This window comes from Quercus lobata, chromosome 8 (genome assembly GCF_001633185.2).
Source record: "Quercus lobata isolate SW786 chromosome 8, ValleyOak3.0 Primary Assembly, whole genome shotgun sequence".
In the NCBI taxonomy this organism is placed as follows: Eukaryota; Viridiplantae; Streptophyta; class Magnoliopsida; order Fagales; family Fagaceae; genus Quercus; species Quercus lobata.
Window position 1 is genome coordinate 52,538,863 of NC_044911.1, and position 19,854 is coordinate 52,558,716.

At 32.5% G+C, this 19,854-nt stretch overlaps 1 protein-coding gene across 1 annotated transcript; it reads right to left on the bottom strand.

Moving 5' to 3' along the window:
• Positions 1-390: 390 nt before the first annotated feature.
• Positions 391-16,922, bottom strand: LOC115957845 (protein transport Sec1a-like). The gene is made up of 22 exons (XM_031076179.1): positions 16,757-16,922; positions 16,133-16,191; positions 15,337-15,418; positions 14,493-14,571; positions 13,777-13,827; positions 13,561-13,657; positions 13,428-13,460; positions 12,541-12,666; positions 10,612-10,803; positions 10,443-10,526; positions 10,223-10,321; positions 9,586-9,662; positions 7,834-7,930; positions 7,135-7,260; positions 6,947-7,042; positions 4,183-4,299; positions 3,976-4,053; positions 2,954-3,159; positions 1,720-1,810; positions 1,541-1,630; positions 785-889; positions 391-658 (listed from the first exon to the last, which is right to left on the bottom strand). Exons 1-21 carry the CDS (start codon positions 16,833-16,835, stop codon positions 821-823), a joined length of 2,028 nt encoding a protein of 675 aa, XP_030932039.1. The 5' UTR covers positions 16,836-16,922; the 3' UTR covers positions 391-658; positions 785-820.
• Between the last annotated feature and the right edge of the window lie 2,932 nt (positions 16,923-19,854).

Below are 19,854 nucleotides of genomic sequence, written 5' to 3' on the forward strand. Positions count from 1 at the left end.
TGCAATGTTGTAATACTCAATGTAAATTAGCAAAAGTCCATGACCATGAACATGATGCTACTAATATGTTGTTTTTTGGTCAAGCAATCAAACCATCATTGGATGAAACCCAATTTAGAAATTTAATGTTTATCATTCTTCCATTTGAAATACTGTGAACCCTTCCATCTACATTCTAAGAAAATGTCAAGTTTGATATTTATAGAGAAGAAAAAGAAAATGCCATGATCACGGTCAAATTATGGACAATTTTCTGGCACTGCTCTGTCATGGCAAAATTGGCAAGTCGACTTGTGGAAGTTGGCTTCCATCGCTTCCATGAGTATAGCAATTTCATACCAAATCCACTCTAGAGCATTCAGCCCCTAATCCTGGAAGTGGAAGTCATGCAACAAGTGGTTCTCTATATATAAAATAAAGTATAATACAGATGTAAGAAAAGTGACTTCAAATGCCGACTGAAACACAATGAAATTCTCTCAATGCTCCGTCAAACATAATGGGATCCCCATCAGAATCTAATGCCCCTTAAAAAATTGGGGAACAAAATACTCTTCCAACAACTCTTTTTTACATCACGAGAAGACTGCACAGTTTGACGAAAAGCACAAGCATCACCGAACTGGTTGTATTTTTCTTTACAAGTCAGGCCTTAATTCTGTAGAAACAAAAGAAGCATTGTGCAATTTTCCCTAATATCAACACAACATTCCATTTATAATATTGAAGAAATACAGAGGATGTAATCATATCACAATTACGAAAGAAGGGGGCAACATCCAACCTGCTGGCTTTGAGCAAAAGCATATTTCACAAAATCCTATGGCATCCAACTTTGGATCTTGAGATTATCCACTGAGAGTTCTCTTTCTGACACCAGCTTTAGTTTCTGCAAAATTTAAAAAAAAATATTGACAACTAAATTGGCTGTTCAAATATATCAGAGCTAAATCTTATTCTCATTGAGCAAGGATCCAGTTCAAGGAAAGAAAAAAGGAGCGAAAAAAGGCATGTTACTTGGTTCCCACTGAAAACTAGAGTGCAAGACTTAAGTGTGATCAATTTTGCAAATCCACTTTTTCTTAAGATGAATGTTCAAAAGCAAAAAAGCTTGAAATGTTTTTATGAAGTGAGCGTAAACAAAAATGACCATAAAGGAAGTGATTGGAGAGGCTTGGTTTTTCCAAGCAAAAGATTAGAAACCAGGAACCAGCTGGTACTTTTGGAGTCAATTCAAACTCTAAAATCATCAATGTTTCATAACTGAATGGAAAAATGTTCAACCTTATGTGCTTAAATGATCAACTGATTTACAATGTTAACTAGAGAAAAATTCTTTTTAACAGGGGACAAGTTAGAGAGTATGCTTCATTCAAGTCATCGATATAGTTTCTCTCTAAATTTTCTCCATCTTTGGCTAGATTGTAAATGGCCAATTAGGATTCTACAAATCAAATGATGCCACTCAAGGTGAAAGACCTCTAGGTAAAAGGCCATATGAGGTAATGAGAAAAAGAATGATGAATAGGCATTTTATTACCGTGATATATAGAAGCGGGTCATCAATACTAGAAGAACCCAGGACTACTTCCCTTCTGAGTTTTGTTGTGAGCTTGTGACAAACTCGTAGCTGGCAGCAGTGTCAGGAAAAAATATCAGGTGAGAACCGAAATTTAACTGGAGCTCTAGAAACAAAGAGAACTTCTTTAAAAAACTTACCTCAGATCTAGTAGCCCCACCAATGATAAATACAAAAATTCGTTGGCCCATCTTCTTGAATTCGTTAGATGCAATCCTTAAACTTGAGTCACTACAAAAGGTGGCAAAAGAGTAAGAAGTTGAAATCTCAGCATTATTGAGATGAAAGTTGCAGTTCTAATCAGGGATGGACCCATGCTAGCAGAGAAGAATAAAGAAAAAAAAAAAAAAAAAAAAAAAAAAAAAAAAAAAAACTCCAATAGACATCCATATAGTATTAAAAAATTATAAATACTTAAAACTGTTGTTTCAAAATATATTAAGATGCAATTATTTACCAATAAAGACAAAAATAAAAACAAAATAATATATATTTTTTTAATACTAGGCTGGCCATGATTTTTTTTTTTTTTTTCCAGTTGAAATAAGAGCATTCATAATGGTGGTGCTAAAATTTTTAATTTTTAACAACTCAAAAAACTTATTTATCTATTTTACTACCTAATTTTACAATACACCCAATATCAAATGTTCTATTTTTTTTTTATCACTTTATTTAAAATAATATAAATAACTCACTAAAATAATAAAGGAAGCAAGAAAATTTGAGTTTTTTAATTGAAGAAAAAATATAATTTTAATAAAATATTATATTTTATTTTTAACAACTTGTTACAGTCAATTGATATTTATATTAGTTTACTATTGCAAAAAATTTAGCTTTAGTTTCTCCAATAACACATAATTTTTTGGCTCTTTAGTAGTAAAATCTTTTTTTTTGCTAAAGTACAATTACCATTGTGATCGTCTTTATTGTTTTTGTTAAGTTTTTGTGTTGAGTAGTTGTAATTTAGGTGAGGCTAATTAAGCTTATTGAGGAAAATGGGGACTGAGGTTTTGGAAAGGTGCCAACTAAAAAAAAAAAAAAAGAATATATATAATAACTAAAAAATAATTGGAATGGGGCCGGACTCTCTTGGCCCCCACCTGGGTCTGTCCCTGATTCTAATACGCAGGAGCAACCTCTAAACTGTTATCATCAATCATCAACCAAATGCTTTAACTAGATAAGATGTGACATATTGAACATATAACAGAAAATAGTAAAGAGCCCATGGGCTAAGATCATGTTAACTGAATGATCATACAGGTTACAGGAAGAACAGATCTAACAGATTGTCTATCTGCACTGTGCATGCTAGTCATGGACATAGCAGATTACTCCAAGAACTGGGATATAGAATTGTGAAATTACCTTGAGTATCCATCATCAGAATTTCGAGGTCGTGCCCAATTCGTAGTCCGTCTTGATCTCATTGAATGGGCAGAAATTTGACTTGGCTGCATTGGTGCACTCGGGGTAGATCTCCGGGAGCCTCCTCTCTCAAGTGGACTCGGTACATTCATACATGAGTATTCATTCTTTGGTAACTCACCTTTGCCAAGATCTTCAATAAGCTCCTGAGACAAAACGATGTTATGTTAGACTGTCAATTAAAATATAAGACCATGCAGAACATAGTAACACATGTTTATCTAGATTCCATGGCTTCTGAATCCTAATGAAAGGTAAACACGGCACAATCACAATTGAATTCCACTTGCTCAACAAAAAATTCAGTTGTGAACAGGAATAACCATTGAATCCCAATGAAAGGTAACCACCCATGTTTCATACTATATACTCTTTTTATTTTCTTCTTTTAAAATAAAATGGGTGACAGCTACTTTTATGAAAGTGGACAGTTACACAACTAGTTTATACCTTTCATATCAGCAATGCCAAACTGTCAGGCAGCAGGCTGATGATGGGTGAGCAGAAATGGTATAGTTATCAGCCAAAACGTCTATTGCCATGGTATATTTACAAAAATGATACAGCTACATGATCATGATTAGGCCATAAAAATGTACAAAAGAGGTAGGAATAATAAAGTTTTTGGTCTCCCACAATACTAATCAGCATCACCATAACTAAAATTTGAACAAACTATATTTATGTAGTTTGATCACCAAGGGCTTAGATAGTGCTCATACAATAAATGTCATCCTGTTTCAAACTAAATAAAAATAAAAAAAGTATTGCAATGCGGCAAAAGGTTTCATCAATACACTAAAGACATCAAAGAAAGCATAGCTGAACTTTTATTTAACTCTCCGTAAAATTAGGCAATGCTAAACATCTGAAGAAATTTATAGGAGAAGAAGGATACAACTCTATAAAGACATGTAGTAAGCAACAAAAAGTGGAGAGGCTTGCATCATGTGATATGATACCTCTAGCATGGGATAAAATCGTGATAACTGCCATGTCTCTTCCTCACCAGAGCGATCCTTTCTCACTGCCTGCTTTGTCTGATAATCAAGAAAGTATATTTATCAACTGTTAGGTTTTGCATCCTTTCCCCCCTCCCCCACCCAAACTTTCATCTAGTGTACACAGGATCTTCATCAAGCATTCCAATTTTCAAAAATGTGTTTTACCTTCTGAGCATTGAACTGGAGTGAGAAGCTACCAGTTTTCTTTTTATCATCTGATGATCCCCCAAGCAATCGCATATTATTTATCACCGTCATGTCCTCACGTGGTAATCTAGCCAACTAGTTAAATAAAGGGGAAAAAAATTAATATAACTAATTGCAAAATGAAAATTTCTCTCAGCTGTACACAATAATAATAGAAAGGTGTTAAAGATGATTACTGTACTTGTAAGAAATTGGAAGATTAATGAGGCAGGGAATTTTTGGGTAAGTAAGAAAGTAAATTAAGAAAAACTGCATAAGTAACTCAAAAAAAAAAAAAAAAAACTGTATAAAAAGGAAAAAAATGATAATTGAAGGCTCAGCGAAACCAATAACAAAAACACTTCAATCAGAAGCACTAGACTTTTGATGACATTGGAATATTTCCTTTTCACTCTTATACAGTTATACTACTACATTTGGATTAAATTAAATCTAATCAGATTCAAATATTTTCTTCTATTGATTCCACACACAATATTTTTTTTTGAATAGATCACATATATATTTTTAATGATTCCTTTTTTAAAATGTTATTTTGTACTGTACAATTCCTTTGTTTGTGGATCCATTTTCACATAAGAGGTAATTTGTTTTGGACAATATATATATATATATATATATAAAGGATATGATTCAATCTCAAATCCATTTGAATGTAGCAAATAATAGTAACAGTGGGGCCTGACAATTGATGTACATTCGAATCATAGGAGCTAGTACTCGGTGATATGCTCATATTGTTTCATAAGTTGAGCAGTGTTAATCGTGATACACACTCATATCAAAATTGTTTGATATATAACTATATTTTTTCTTTTTACCTGTTGCAAATCATAGTTATAAAAGAATTGGTAAGTATAACTGTATAAAGTATCTCCTAATAGTATGAAAAGACATCTGGAACATATTTAAATTTTAAAGCAACTAATTTATTTTCATTGTGAACTAATGTAGGACAAGATGAGTTTTAATTTTTACCATTTGTATATTTTTTAATTTTTATATAATTTTCTTAATTTTAGGATATAGGATTTATTTTCTTAATTTTAGTTGTTTTTAAGGGTTTGTTGTTCAAAATAGAGTCCTATGATGGCATTGTATCAATTAGGATAAGTTTAGGAATATTTTTACTTGAAAATAAGTTTTCTAAAGCCTTTAAATAGGCTTGCAATATGTAAAAAAAAAATAAATTTAGAATATCAATAATATTTTTAGAGAGGTTTTTCACCTTTTTTTTGGGTGGATTACAGAGTTTTTCCTTATGGATTCATAGAACCTTTATGGATTTAAGGGTTTTGTTAAGCTAAATGAGATCTAGCCCTGTTTCATGTTTCCATCTTGAGTCATGAACAATGAGAAAAAAACATGCCATTGAGCCCATATCCTCTCTTGTTTCTTAACAATTGGGAACTTGGGAAGATGACCTATACTTTATCCTTGCTCAAAAAAATGAAGACTAAAATTTGGGAAAGAATAACATATCTTTTTTTACTGCTTCTACTAGTGTTACTTTAGGTCTTCATCTACCTTTCTTTGTTCTCTTGACTTGAACCAAATCACTTTTCCTCATCAATTCATTAATTGTTCTTTACATATAACCAAACTATCTCAAACGAATTTCCCTCATATTTTCATTAATAGGAGACACTCGTATCTTTAACAAATTTCTTCATTTTGTAGCTTATCTTTGCATGTGTTTCCACTTATCTATTTTAATATTCTCATTTCAGCAATGCTCATTTTATGGACATGTTGCTTCTTGATAGTCAAACATTCAATAACATATATCATAATTGGTCTTATAGAAATTTTTTAAAAACTTTCCTTTAACTTAAATAGGTATTCTATGATCATACAACACTTCTGATGTAATTTTCCAAATCATCAACCCTATTCTTATCTTACGATTCACATATTCCTTGATCTCTCATATTTTTATGAATTATTGATCCAAGATATTGAAATCACTTACTATTTGGTATCTCAAGAACATCAAATTTTACTACCTCTCCATCTTTGTTTCTCCTTGTATTAGACTTATATTCCATGTACCTAAGACTTTTTTATTCTAATGCATCCCTCTAGATTCCTAAATTGGTGTCAACTCCATGTTTAGTTTCATCAACTAAAACTATATCATCTACAAAAAAACATATAAAAAGGGACTTCATCTTGCATCGGTCTAGTAAGTTCATCCATAACTAGTGCAAAGAGATATGAAATATGAACTCAAAGTTGATTCTTGATGCAAACCTATTGTGATAGGAAATTCACTTGTCCTCCACTCAGCAATAGAGGTAAGCTCATGGAACCTAAGGTCAAATCAATGCATTACATTAAAATTATCCTTAATGGGAAGCTTAAAATCAAATTTAAGGATCCTCAAAATGAACTTCCTTTTTTACTATTACATTGCATTCAATTGCAACACGACAATCAACTCATGGCAATACTGCAGATCTTAAAAAGAAGTAATTTCAGATCTTTTTATTTTTGATAAGCAGAAGTAATTTCAGATCTTAGAATGAAAAGTAACTTCTTGAGGTGAAATGGAGATGCAGATAAAATAATCAACTAAAATCAGCTTCAAAAATCATAACAATCATTGGTCCAGGTTTACTTCATCAGCTGCATTTTTTTTTTTTTAATAGATTCTCCTCGACAGAAAAAAAAAAAAAATTATGTATCTATAAAAATACAAGAATTGGAATTCTGTGGCTACCTGCATTAGCTTTGAAGCTTTATCACCCTCAAACTTCTCAGGATAGACAGATGCATAAATCATCAACAAACGCAACTTATTTTCAGGAGTTGCATCCTGCATTAAAAAAGTCAACAAGAATAGATATTAGCAAGTATTTAGAACAAAGGAACATCCCTTTTTTCAGCAACATGGGCTTAGTACATTACCTGTTTTGTCCTCAGAAAATTGATAACATCCTTGGCTCCTGCATCTCCAAAAACTAGATCCTGTTCCAGCTGCCCAAGTTCTCGCAGTCCCATTTCTCTGATAACTCTGTTAACTTTTCCAGCAATCTATAATGAAATAATCAAGTAAAACAATCAAAATGGAAGAAACATGCTCCGATACTCTAACAACTCCTTATAATCCTAACTTTGATATTTATCTCTGACAGTACTTTTCAGACCAAACTTTCAGATGACAGTTCTATTCCAAATTCTAAAGTCCAGTTTTGGAGATAAAACTTCAAGAAAATTTAATAGAATTGCATGTCTGCTCTCACTTATGCATAAGAGCCTTTTGACCCTTTTTTTTTTGTTTTGGGGGGGGGGGGGTTAAATACTTGAAAATTTACAGTGTTTAAAATGCCTTGACTCCAAATATACAACAATGAAACAATTAAAGATTTTGCTATAAATCTTTTTCTTTTTTCTCTTGGTTCAAGACTACAGTAGTTGTTCTAATAATTTTGCAGCATTGTGAACTTTCTTAAACACCCAAAAGAACTGGAAAAAAAGAAAAGAAAGGGAAAAAAATCACTCAGATTGCATCTGGATGAATAAAGTACTCATATTTCTCCTTGAAGTAAATGCCAACATGTTTCATCCAACAAGGAATACAAAATTTGATGAAGGAAGAAAACAAACCTCCACATGGAGAGAAATCTTCTCAACTTGTTCAGCGTACTGTGGCAAAGCTTGAACCATTTTTTGCAAGTCTCGTGTAGATATTTCGCCTCCATCTCTAGATAAAATCAAAGAATGTCATAAGTGATTGAAGCTAAGTGCAAAGCTGCATGATGAAATTTTTTTAAAAAACTCTTGACACCAGGTATTTTTCCCTCCCTGGTTTGAATCCTACTTAATTTCTAATGAACTCAGCAAGTCCCATGAGAAGTAGTAAAATCTGTATAAATTGCATTTCAAATATCATAAATCTAAAGAATGGTTAGAAAATCAGAAAAATTCAAGTCATACTTCACAAAGCCCTGGAAAAGAAAATCAGCACCTAAATCATGGCTAAACTCAACCTAGCCTGCTCCACATACCATAGACATCTACCCTTCATTTTGTGGGTGCGTGTGTGTGTGTTCCATGTTCCTCACTTCTCACATACCTGATAGAGATCAGATGCATTTTGGTCACCTCTTAACTGCATAACCTTTGCCTCCCTAAGTTCTATGCCCTCTTTATAATACTTAAACAATTACCTAAAGGATCCTACCATTAATGAAACTAAAACAGCAACCTATCTGACGCAGGGCAACCAGAACAAAATTAAACAACATGAAATAAAGATAGGAATTTAGGAGTCAGCACCTAGACTTGCTTGGAGTTGGGAGTCGGCACCAGACCAAAGAAACCAAAAGGCAACTTTTCATTCATCTCTAAAAGTTCTCCAAAAGGAGTACAATACTTTGCTTATATAGGAAAACTAAACCCTAGTTCTAATTGGCTTAGGAAACCCTAATTGCCTTATTATAAAAATAACCTTGCTTCCAAATATTAAAATACTAATAGCTTAATAAACTACTAGAGCCTAGAACATAAAAATACTATTGACTTGAAAAAATAAATAATACTAAACTAAAATAAAAGTCTTCTTGTGTCTTCTGCATCACTATCTCTTACATAATCCCTCATCAAATTTGTAAATTATATATTCTATCCTGGGTTTACTTATTTTACAATCCCAAATACCATATCCTTCCACACTTTTCATTATATTCCACAATATATTTAACTCTTGAAAGAGAGCAACCTTTGTAATCAAAACACAACTGGACCCTTATTAATGTTAATTTTTCACTCACAAGCAAGAAGGTTACCAATTTACTAGATAGTGACTTTTGACTTAAATGCTTCCTTTTTATTTGGCAAGTAACTTAAAATGCCACTTTTTTATTATTATTATTATTGACAATTAGATGCATCCTGTGGCTCTTGAACCACAACATAACCATCGACCTTACTTCAACAAGGGAATGAGGTGCCATTTGAGCTAAATCTCATTGAGAACTTAAATGCATAACTATAACAAGCATCAGTTTCATTTTCTATCCCCAAGATATGTTTTATCATCACTGACTATCTCTTGTCGCCGCGAAGATTTTATTTTCATGGTTCTTTGTTGTCTAGATTGACATATTCAATTTCACACCACAACGTTGACACTCAGATGGAGGAGAATTCAGTTCTGAAATAGCAGAAGATCTTTGTCCTATTGGACATATGCCATGGTATTGCTTAGAGAAAAAAGAATTTTAAAATAGTGAAATAAACAGTGATAATGTATTAAAACTTTAACATTAACACTAATAAGCTAAAACCTTGTAACATGTAAAGTTCAACCTCAAAAAGCCAAAAAATCAAATAGTACAAATCCAAGCCTGCACCAACCTTCCACTCTGTTGGATTTGTGCAGCTTTGTTCTTCGATACGAAGTTGCTCATCTTCTCATACAAACGTTCACTAGCCTGATACGCCAGTTAGTGGAAAAAAGAATTCATGCAATATATCAAAAAGAAAGACTATAAAGTTGACCTTTTATAATTTATAATCAAGGTGGATAGAAAACTAGGTTATTTAGATATTTATTAGTTTAGAAATTGAACCATAAAAAATTTATACTGAGTGTTGTACATATCAAAGAAAAGGTAAAGGGGTGATGAAAACAAAAGACTAAAAAAGAGGTTTAATGATATTTTAAAAGAGGAACCTAGTTGAGACTTTGACTTATATAAACAGAAATAAAAGGAGTAATAGTTTCTGAAAGAAAAAATAATCTTAATATTCTAGGATTTAAAGGAAAAAAAAAAGGCAATTAAATATAATAATTCATTAAATATTTAAAATAAGCACAGTTTTTTATTCCTATAAATAATAGTCATAAGAAAACTTTCTGAAAAAATGTTTATTATAATTATGAGAATTATTAATTAAATGTGGAAAGAAGTCTGCTCCTTAAAAATTATTTATTATAATAATAAATAAATAAAAATTATAAGGGGTTCAACTGTATATGCATTAGACATACATCTGCTATGTGTGCATGGCGAAGCTCAAGCCAGACTGGATCATGGTCCTCCAAAAGGACCTCTTTTCTTTCAGTTTGACCATCTTTTTTGCTGGGAACCTAATATGAAATATATGCTATCCATTAAAATAAAAAATAAAAAGACAAAAAAAAAAGGGGGGGGGGGGAATGAAAAGGAAAACATAATGGGGGAAAACACAAAAATGACATGAAGACTTACCTCATATGCATATTTATTTCCATCCATATCCAATAAATCATGACACATAGCATCATAAGTCCATTCATGTATGACAGGAGCAATCTATACATGTAAGTTCAACACGCTCAATAAAATCAAACTAAAAGAGCATACCAAAATAATGTCATAACAGGAGAATTAATATAACCTGATCAACTGATCTATCCAAGATTAGCAGCTCGCATGTTTCAGTCTGTGGAAAGTTGGGAATGGAAGTTTTATACTTCAAAATACAGTTCCAAACTGCAGTAGCAAGCTTTGTAGGAACTAAATCACGAAATGCTGCTGCTGTAGAGTCATCAGGTGTCTTGGCAGCTCGATATCGTACAAATGGCAGCTCCTAAGAAAATGCAAAGGTATGTTGAAAATTCCATAGTAAATAAAGAAGAGCACTGAATTGATTATCAAGGAGTATATGTTTCCACATATAAAAAATATGATGAATTCAAATATTCAACCGTCAATGCCTACTCCAAAAAATAAGTTTCAGTGCTTAATTTCATGCTAAAGCTATGCATTAATCTATGTATCTTTAACTTAAAGGTCTAACACAGCCAGACCCAAGCCCATGTAATGAGTGTGGTCCCATGTTTGCCAACCTGCATAAACTCATAATTCAATTCATTCTAAACATGAATCCAAGGTTTCCTCCTGCATAAACCCATTGCTCAATTCCTAAACATGAATCCAAGAGGTAATGACTCCAACCACCTAAAAATAGTTTTGCTAAGGCTTTGTTTTGTTCTATTAATCCTAGTTAAACCAAACTGAATTGTATAACCACCATTGCAGACTTTACACATGGCCAAAAAGATAGAAACATGGTCATTCTAGTCATCCTCTTTTGGAAAATTCAACCAAAAAGAGAAGACTCTTAACATATGCACTAAACTCCAATAAAACACTGAGCTCACTGTTATCATTATTTATTAAGAGCTTCTTAAACATATGCATATGAGTGATAAATTCGATGTTGAACATGACTGAATCAGAAGATACAAATTGAATAATGAGAAAGAGAGGAGCAGAGAATATAATTCAACTTGCTTGATCTAACCAAGGACAACAAAAATAAAGCAACAAATGGTTGAGTGAAAATCTGTAAGGGATATTGAAGACTAATGCAAAAGGATGGTACTAAAGATTAGTTGCATGCAATATCAGTGCATTTGTGGTAACTAAAAACTTAGTACTGGAGTAGATCACAAGCAGAAACACAATCAGAAATATAAGAGTATTTTTTTATTGGATAAAGTTTGGCTCCAAACATGTTTGGGGCTATCTTTTCCAACCCATTACATGACAAATTATAAGACTATCCACGTGTATTATTTAAACAAACCACATGACTCGTTAAAAAACCATGTCACTAAAACTACACATGGATGATCTATTCAATTGCCACATAATAGGTTGGAGCAAGATAGCTCCAAATATGTTTAAAGCCAAACATTTTCCTTTTTGATTTACCACTAAGGAAAAAGTTTGGCTCCAAACATGTTTGGGGCTATCCTTTTACTATTAGAAATATGTGGTTAAATGATTAAATTTATCATATCTCAATAACTTAAACTTTTGGGACAATCGGTAGTTTAATATGGTATCAGATCATGAGATCCTAAGTTTGATCCTTGTCTCCTCCACTCTATCTCCCATTTAAAATTCTCATGTGTTGGGCCTCACTTATTAAAAGGTAGTTTTAGCCCACACGTGAGGGGGGAGTGTTAGAAATATGTGATTAAATGATTAAATTTATCATATCCCACTAGCTTAAACTTTTGGGACAATTGATAGTTTAACATTTACAACCCACTATGTGGCGATAGAATGGAGCATTCATGTGTAATTTTAGTTCTTGACTTTGTTAATGAGTCATGTGACTTGTTTAAATAATTCACATGAAGTCTTATAAGTCAACACGTGATGGGTTGGAAAAGATGGCTCTAAACATGCTTAGAACCAATTTCCTTTTTTGCAATTATTGGTGATTTAATAAATGGTGGCCACATGTAATACATAAGCTTACTTTGAATATAAGTAATCACAAGAAAGAACATTTTTAGGATAAGATTCATACCTTCAATGAAGCAAAAACTGTAGAAATTCGAGTTGCCATCGTATTCAAACAAGCATCAAACTTTCGAGGGTTATCAATATCACCGAAAAGTTCCTCCAATGCTCTTTCATGATCAGTGACAAAAGCCTGCATTGAAGGGACATTGCTTAATTAAGATTTTTTTTAAAAAATTTCTTTTAAATAGCTAAAAAAAAAAAAAAAGTAAAAATCAATATTGTTGGGATGCTCAGCAGTAACTATAATCTTAAATGTCATTGCCTACAGAGCACTTAGGGTAGCCAAATGCAGGAGTGTCTGTAGCCAAATGTACCTCACAATTTACATACATATTTTGTAAATTTCACTTATATTTAAGCATTTCAAAGCAAAGCCCGGCTCCAATGTCTCAGAATCACCAGCTAATGAGACTTCAGCTTATGCTAATTACAATCATGATTAAACATTTTTGACTATTCATTAAAGAAAGTCTTCTAACTTGAGGACCATCTGTCACCATGCCTACACTCTGCAAACCTCAATACATTATATGCAATGATGTGGTGAGGAGAACATTAACACAACACAAATTATATTATGGAAGTGTTTTAGAAAAAAATTCCAGCAATAACACAAGATTACAGTCAGGAGAAGAAAATATAACCCAATTTTCTGAAGTATAATCCAGAAAGATAATTCTGGACACAATTCACCAAAGTTGTGCAAATAGGAACTTCTCATATAAATAATATTTTCTTCATAGTGTATTCATAAGTTGAGTACAAGAAGATGGTGTTTGCAACAATGGAGATCTAAAACTAAACAGAATAGTTGATTCCCTAAAATTAATATGAGGCAAAATGATCAAAATAGCATCAGGAGAACTGAAAGAAGGTATTGTCAACAAATACCTGATTATCTATGGGAAAGTACTCCAAATTCATCTGCACAAACAAAGAAAAAAAGATTGCGCACAATATAATTAAAAGGGAAAACTACCAAACTTCTAACAAGAATCAATAAAATAACAATGAAGATCTAGACCTCTCTCAGTGCACGTATGCGAGGTAAGACACTTGTATCACTCTTGATGTGATTTACAAATTCCATTGGGACTGGTGAACTGAAAAATACAAATGCCCTGGAACCCAACAAGCAGGAAAGGAAAGAAAAAACAAAACAATGATCACAACAACGCTGGCTGAAATTCTAAAAAGAAATATAAACTAGAATTTTCAGAAAGCAGTATCCTTTGCATACTTCTTGTATAAAGGCTCCCTTCCAGACATGTCAGACAAAAACATAACAACACTGCATGCTAGCAAAAAGACAGGGTTAAAATGGATCCATCTTATCAATTTTGTGCATTAAATTCCAAAATTCATAAGCAAATGCAAGATAAGCATAAACTGTGGATATATCCACATAAAAAAAAAACTAAAAGGGAATTGGTAGAAAAATCAAACTGACAAGTAGGCATACGAGGTATTAGTAAATTAGTTGAAAATTTACCAAGCCCAGAAATTTTCATTTCAGTAAATGCATGGAACTACATAGCAAAATGCTAGATAGTTTTCAACAAAAAACATATTTGATGAACACCTGATTGGTAACTCTAAAGTTCCAAACATCAAGTGACATTTCTCTTTCTCGATCTGAAAGAGAGGATCCCTGCATATTTATCATAGAGCCCCTGCTTGACTTTACTTAACAATATACATCGAGTATGAGAATTAGATGATTTTAAATCTTTGTGCTATCTGCTAGTTAATTTTGGTAGTATGATAGTGCAATTATAGCGGCAGCAACATGTAGCTCAAAATGTATGATTACTGTTACAAACAAGGACCAACATGAGTGCAACATTAATGATTGTGTATGTTAAAGAATGTATATAAGCATTTTCTCTTGAAGGAAACTAAGGAAACAAATATGACTCATAACTAACCAAAAGAAACAGAAGAAGAAGAATTTACTTTTCTTTTGACGGCTGGATGAAATAAATAGCATCCATGGATGGCAGTGGTTGCCTTCTCCGGAAAAGGTCTTCGACCACTACAATGAAAGAAGATCTCTAGAAGTTACAAAGCCAATAACCAGCATCGATGAGCCACATTGCGCAGTTGTTTGGTGCAATTGTTGAAGTGGGTTTCAAGATGATGACATGCATAAATTTTTTCAATTACAAAGTTACTCATTCTCCTAATAAGACTTAATCCCATGACCTCACCCTCCACCCAGTAAGTTAACATTATCAATAACCAGTGTTGAAGAACAAATTATGAAGTTGTTTGGAACCATTGTTGAAGTGAATTTCAAAATGATGCCATGAATAATGATGAATGCATTTTGGAGATGACAAGGACCACATTACAAACACACTCAGTGAGACTCAATCCCAAGACCTCAATTTCCACCCCATTTTTATTGATGAGAAAGTGCCATTTAAGTAGAGCCCAATAGCAAAATGATGACATGCATTATTTTTTTTAATGTTAAGTTACACACATACCAAGTGGGTCTTGAACCCATAACCTGACACTCAATCCCATTATTATGGGAAGATGAAGTACTGAGTCGAGCTAAAGCTCATTGGCGATGACATGCATCAAATCAAAATGAAAAGGACCACAAATTGAAAGCTTATAGGTAAAAATACATTTAAAGCATCATGATGGAACTCTATGAGTGTGAAACATGGAATATCAGAGTTTGCATTCAGCCAATGTTGAATGCAACAAGAAACGTGTAAAAAACAAAAGCTTAATCCACAAATGCAAAAGCAAAAATTTACAAAGAAAAATATATTTTGATGCTTACATGAAACTCCTTGGTCTGTGATGTCAGCCATTTTACATGAGTGAGACATGACTTTCACCGTAACTTTATCCATGATGAGTACCTACAGAAAAATCACTTGTTTGAATAAAATAAACTGTCATGGTCAACTCCACAATCATAAAAACCACACAAAGTGCTATCCATGTATTCAGAATAAAAAAAATGAGGACAAGTCAAGTACTGGTCTGACATCATAGTATGGATGCTTGTAGTTGTAGGTATTAGGTAAAGGCAGCAGCAAATGTCAATGAGATTCCAAAAGAGAAGCAGCTAAGGTCTAAACAGTAAAAACTCTTTACTTTATCTTTCTTTTTTTCCTTTCATTTTTATAACTAATTTAGAGCATGTTTGAATATGTTGAGACGTACTATTAGAGTTATAGTTCAACAATTAAAAATTCATCAATTTCTAACAGCTTAAGTTTTTGGGATGATCATAATTTATCACTTTTTATTGCCACAATGTGGATAATCCTAGCTTCATTTAGTGAGACAACATCCATAGAGAACAAATCAAGTTCTGCTATAGAGTAATTAAAATCATGTGTGAGTATTTTTTTTTCTCTCTCTAGCATAACACTATTAGTAAACAACCAAAAAAACAAGCTTCTTCTACAATAGAAATTCGTTATTGGCCAGTTTGAATAATGGGGAGGGGGCGAGAGTAGAGTAGAGTTGACCCAGAATTACCCTGACCATCCAAACTGACCCTATTAGTAACACAGAAAATCTTTAACAAGACAACATAAATGAAAACACACACACACTGAGCGCACCTTCCATGTTGACTTTGAATCCCCAGTTCTAGTTGATCCAAGCATTTCATTCAACAAACCTGAAAAACCCCCCAAAAAAAAAAAAAAAAAAAAAAAAATGGTAAACGACTACCGTTTAGCTAAGTTACACAAATGACAGAAATATTTCCGTCGCTTCATTCAGCTCTTTTTTAGCTCTAATCAAAACGACTACAAGTTTCTGCAGTTTTCTATTCCCACTAAACGACTAATATTTCTTCTAAACGACAATAAAAGAAGTTTTAAAATATTACCATTCTCGTTTCAGTTATTGTCAACTTTTATTGACAAAGCTTCAACGTCGGTTGAACTTGTAATAACGCAATAATAATATAATATCCTAAAATTCGAAAATTTTCTTTTTCAAAATTTTCTCGGCGACCAAACGGAGTTTAAGATGAACCTGAATTCCGGAAAATTTTTAGTTTCATATATCCTAAACCTCCATTCGGTTGTAAGAAAAAGAAGGCGAAAAAGCTCAAAATATTGACTCAGATTTTACGTTTTAATTTTGATTCCCTTTCTCTTCCTACATTTCCTCAGGAAACAAACGGAAAACGAACCGGAATCCAAAAACAAAATTCTAAACAGAAAGAGAGAGCTTACGATCACGGCTAATTTGGCGGAAGCCTTTGTACTCTGTGGCTCCGCCATGAGAGGACGAATCGGAATCCGAGAATGACATTGTCGCGGCAGCAGATTTGGATTTAAAAAAAAAAAAAAAAAACACGCAGATTCAAGGAATGGAATCCCAAATACAGAGAGAGAGAGAGAGCTGTGCGCGTGTGTTTGCTAAACGAGAAAAGTTTGTTATATTTGCGTGGGAACGTGTAATTTGGAACGTGAAGGTCGTTAACGTTTCAGGGACAAGCAAAGATGCCTCGAATTTTTTTTATTTATACATCTCCATACTGCGTCGTTTTAACACTTTAGGGTGTGTTTTATGACGAATGTGCCCTCCAGAAGTTTTACGTCCATAACATTTTTACAACAAATGATAAGTGGTTAATTGGTTGTTATTGGTTATAATTTGAATTTACCACTGAAATTACTTTTCTACCTTATCAATAACAACCTGTAACAACCTGTCACATAAAATTTGTTGTGAAAATATTGTAAATATAATATTTCTCATATGCCCTCTTACCCTTAATAACCGTCTATGGACTCTTAACAAAGATTGTAAGAACCTAGCCTCATGCATGCGCCACTTACAATACATGATGCTTGAAAGGGTTTTTGAAATTTTTCGGTAGTAGGATAAGCGGATAACTATGGATCAAAGATAAAATATAGGCTATAAATAGCTAGTTTTGTCGAATATTGAATGTTCAAATTTAGTTAGATAATAACTATAAAATGTTTAAATTTGACTTGAACTTAAACAAAGCCTAAAAAATATGTTTGAGCTTTTTAGGTAATCCAAACGCTTGAGTTTGGCTTGGTTTGACTAAATTCATTAGTCAAGTTTAGCTTGAGCTCAATATCAAGTTTTTGAACTTGAAATCCAAAACAAGTACATTAATAAGCTCATATTAAGCATATTATGAACTCATTTGGTTAAGATATGTGGTTTCAATGCTCAATTAATTAAAAAAAATAGTAAGATATGGATTTATTTTTCAATCTCATATTAGGCATATACCAACCTAAACTCAGCTTATTTTTTATCAAGCCCTAATGTTTTAGGGGCCTGTTCATGAACAATTATTTTATTCTATTTTTTTGCTTGAACTTGGCTTGTTTATTAAATAAGTCTAAAATTAAGGCTCAAGTTTGGCTCATTTATAAACAAACAAACAGGAATATGTTTTTCATCAAGTCAAACTCAAACTGTTTATGAATAGCTTAGTTCATTTATTGCCCTATTAAAACATGTGATATGTAGTTAGATATAATTAAAAAAGTTTTGTTTTGTTTTGTTTTTTTTCAATTTAACTATTTTCTCTTGTCTCTCATTTTATTCTAATTTGCTTAGAACCATTTGCAATTATATTTTTTAGTTCTCCATTTTTATTTTTAGAAAAATATATTTAAATTATGTGGTCCAAAACTCCATGTAATCGAGGGTTGAATTTGGACTTACCAATTGACATGAGAAGGTTTCAAGTTTTAATTGTGATAACCTCGATTGATATCCCTAGACTTCTCTTTTTTTTTTCCTTGTTACGCTTTGTTATTCATATGGAGTAAAGAATAATCCTAATTTCTAAATCAAACTTGATTACAAGAGGATTAACATGGTTTTCACAGGATGAGGTACCGGTAGAAGTTAACCTGCAAGATTAGGTATGAGACAGGGCTGATCTGAGATTTTGACACTCATGATTGGTTGAAATTCTAGCCAAGTGCACGAGATCAATTGACAAATTCATCTCATGTCAGAATCTTGAATAGATCTAATTTAAAATGAGCGTAAAATAACAGGAATCATTGTTTGGTAACATGTATGGCTTGCATGAACATTTCAAGAGGCAGTGTTTTTTCTCCCCTTATTAAAACTCTAAATCAATCCAGATCAATCAATTATTGTAGCCCTAGTATAGAGTGAGGTCCCTCAAAGAGCGCCCTTGACCAGATCATAAATAAGTTGTCACGAAATACAGGGCGATTGTTAATATTATTATCTAAGCTTTTATGGCTGCATTGGCTTCTTCAAGATGTATGAGTTTTCTTGTCTTCTGCCACTTTATTTACTAGAATAATTGGAGTAAAATACACATCGTACACAATAACGTCTTTCATGAATAAACCAAATGTATTGAGATTAACTGTCCCTTTGATTGTCACAATTTTTTTTTTTATAGTACTTGTTACCAAAAAAAGAACCATTTTCAAAGTACCTTGCCAATTACAACTCGATCCATTCCCTCTTATGATAATGCCAACATCTTTGCCAAATCTTATCACTAGGTCGGTTCTATGATCTTGTATTGAAATTTAAATTGGCAACTTGTGACCTATCTTGAGTTGAGAGAGGTTGTTAGATTACATTAGACTATAGCCATATTGGTTCATTGTCCTTTTCTAGCTTGTACAACCCTCACTTATATATATTGCACTAGTAAAATATCTCTAAATAGGACTTCCTTATGAAGTTTAACATGAAATTGAATAATACTATAATTATCCTTTCAAAAGTTAACCAAAAACCATAAAATCCAGCTTGAAAACTTCATTTTTGATTATTAAAAAAAAAAAAAAAACCCTCCCCGAAGCAAATCTAGCATATATGAGCTTAGCTTTGCTGATCCATATTCCGTAACAGCACAGATTCGATAATCTCACATTTGATAATGTCATGAGCCACACCTTCTACGTCATCAATCTAAATTTATACATCTATATATATATATATATCGAAAATATAGTATTTATTGTTATTACGCTCTTATTAAGTTACATTAATAATTACATCATCACCACAGCGCACCCTTGGTACAATGGTTACTCCACAAGTACAAATGCTTGTGGGGTGTTGGGGGTAAGGGTCGGGATTCAAGTTTTCAAAAGGGAGTTTCACACACATATATACTTAGATTAGGTTAGAATAGAAATTTTATCTTGTATTTAAAAAAAAAAAAAATTACGTCATCCGCCCATTTTCAACATTGTTTCTCCTATTTTAACTATTTTTTTTCTTATTAATTTTCCAATTTATTGTTATACTTTCTCTAACTTCTCCTCCCTCTTTTACATTTTCA

Bases quoted from the DNA above. Each gene is read 5' to 3' on its own strand.
- LOC115957845 (XM_031076179.1), bottom strand. From the start codon at position 16,835: ATGTCATTCTCGGATTCCGATTCGTCCTCTCATGGCGGAGCCACAGAG. The intron at 7,261-7,833 runs GTTTGTTTTCTT...ATTTCATTATAG, and splicing joins AGATTTCTCTCCATGTGGAG to ATTGCTGGAAAAGTTAACAG. The intron at 3,160-3,975 runs GTATCATATCAC...GTTTTGTCTCAG, and splicing joins GATTTTATCCCATGCTAGAG to GAGCTTATTGAAGATCTTGG.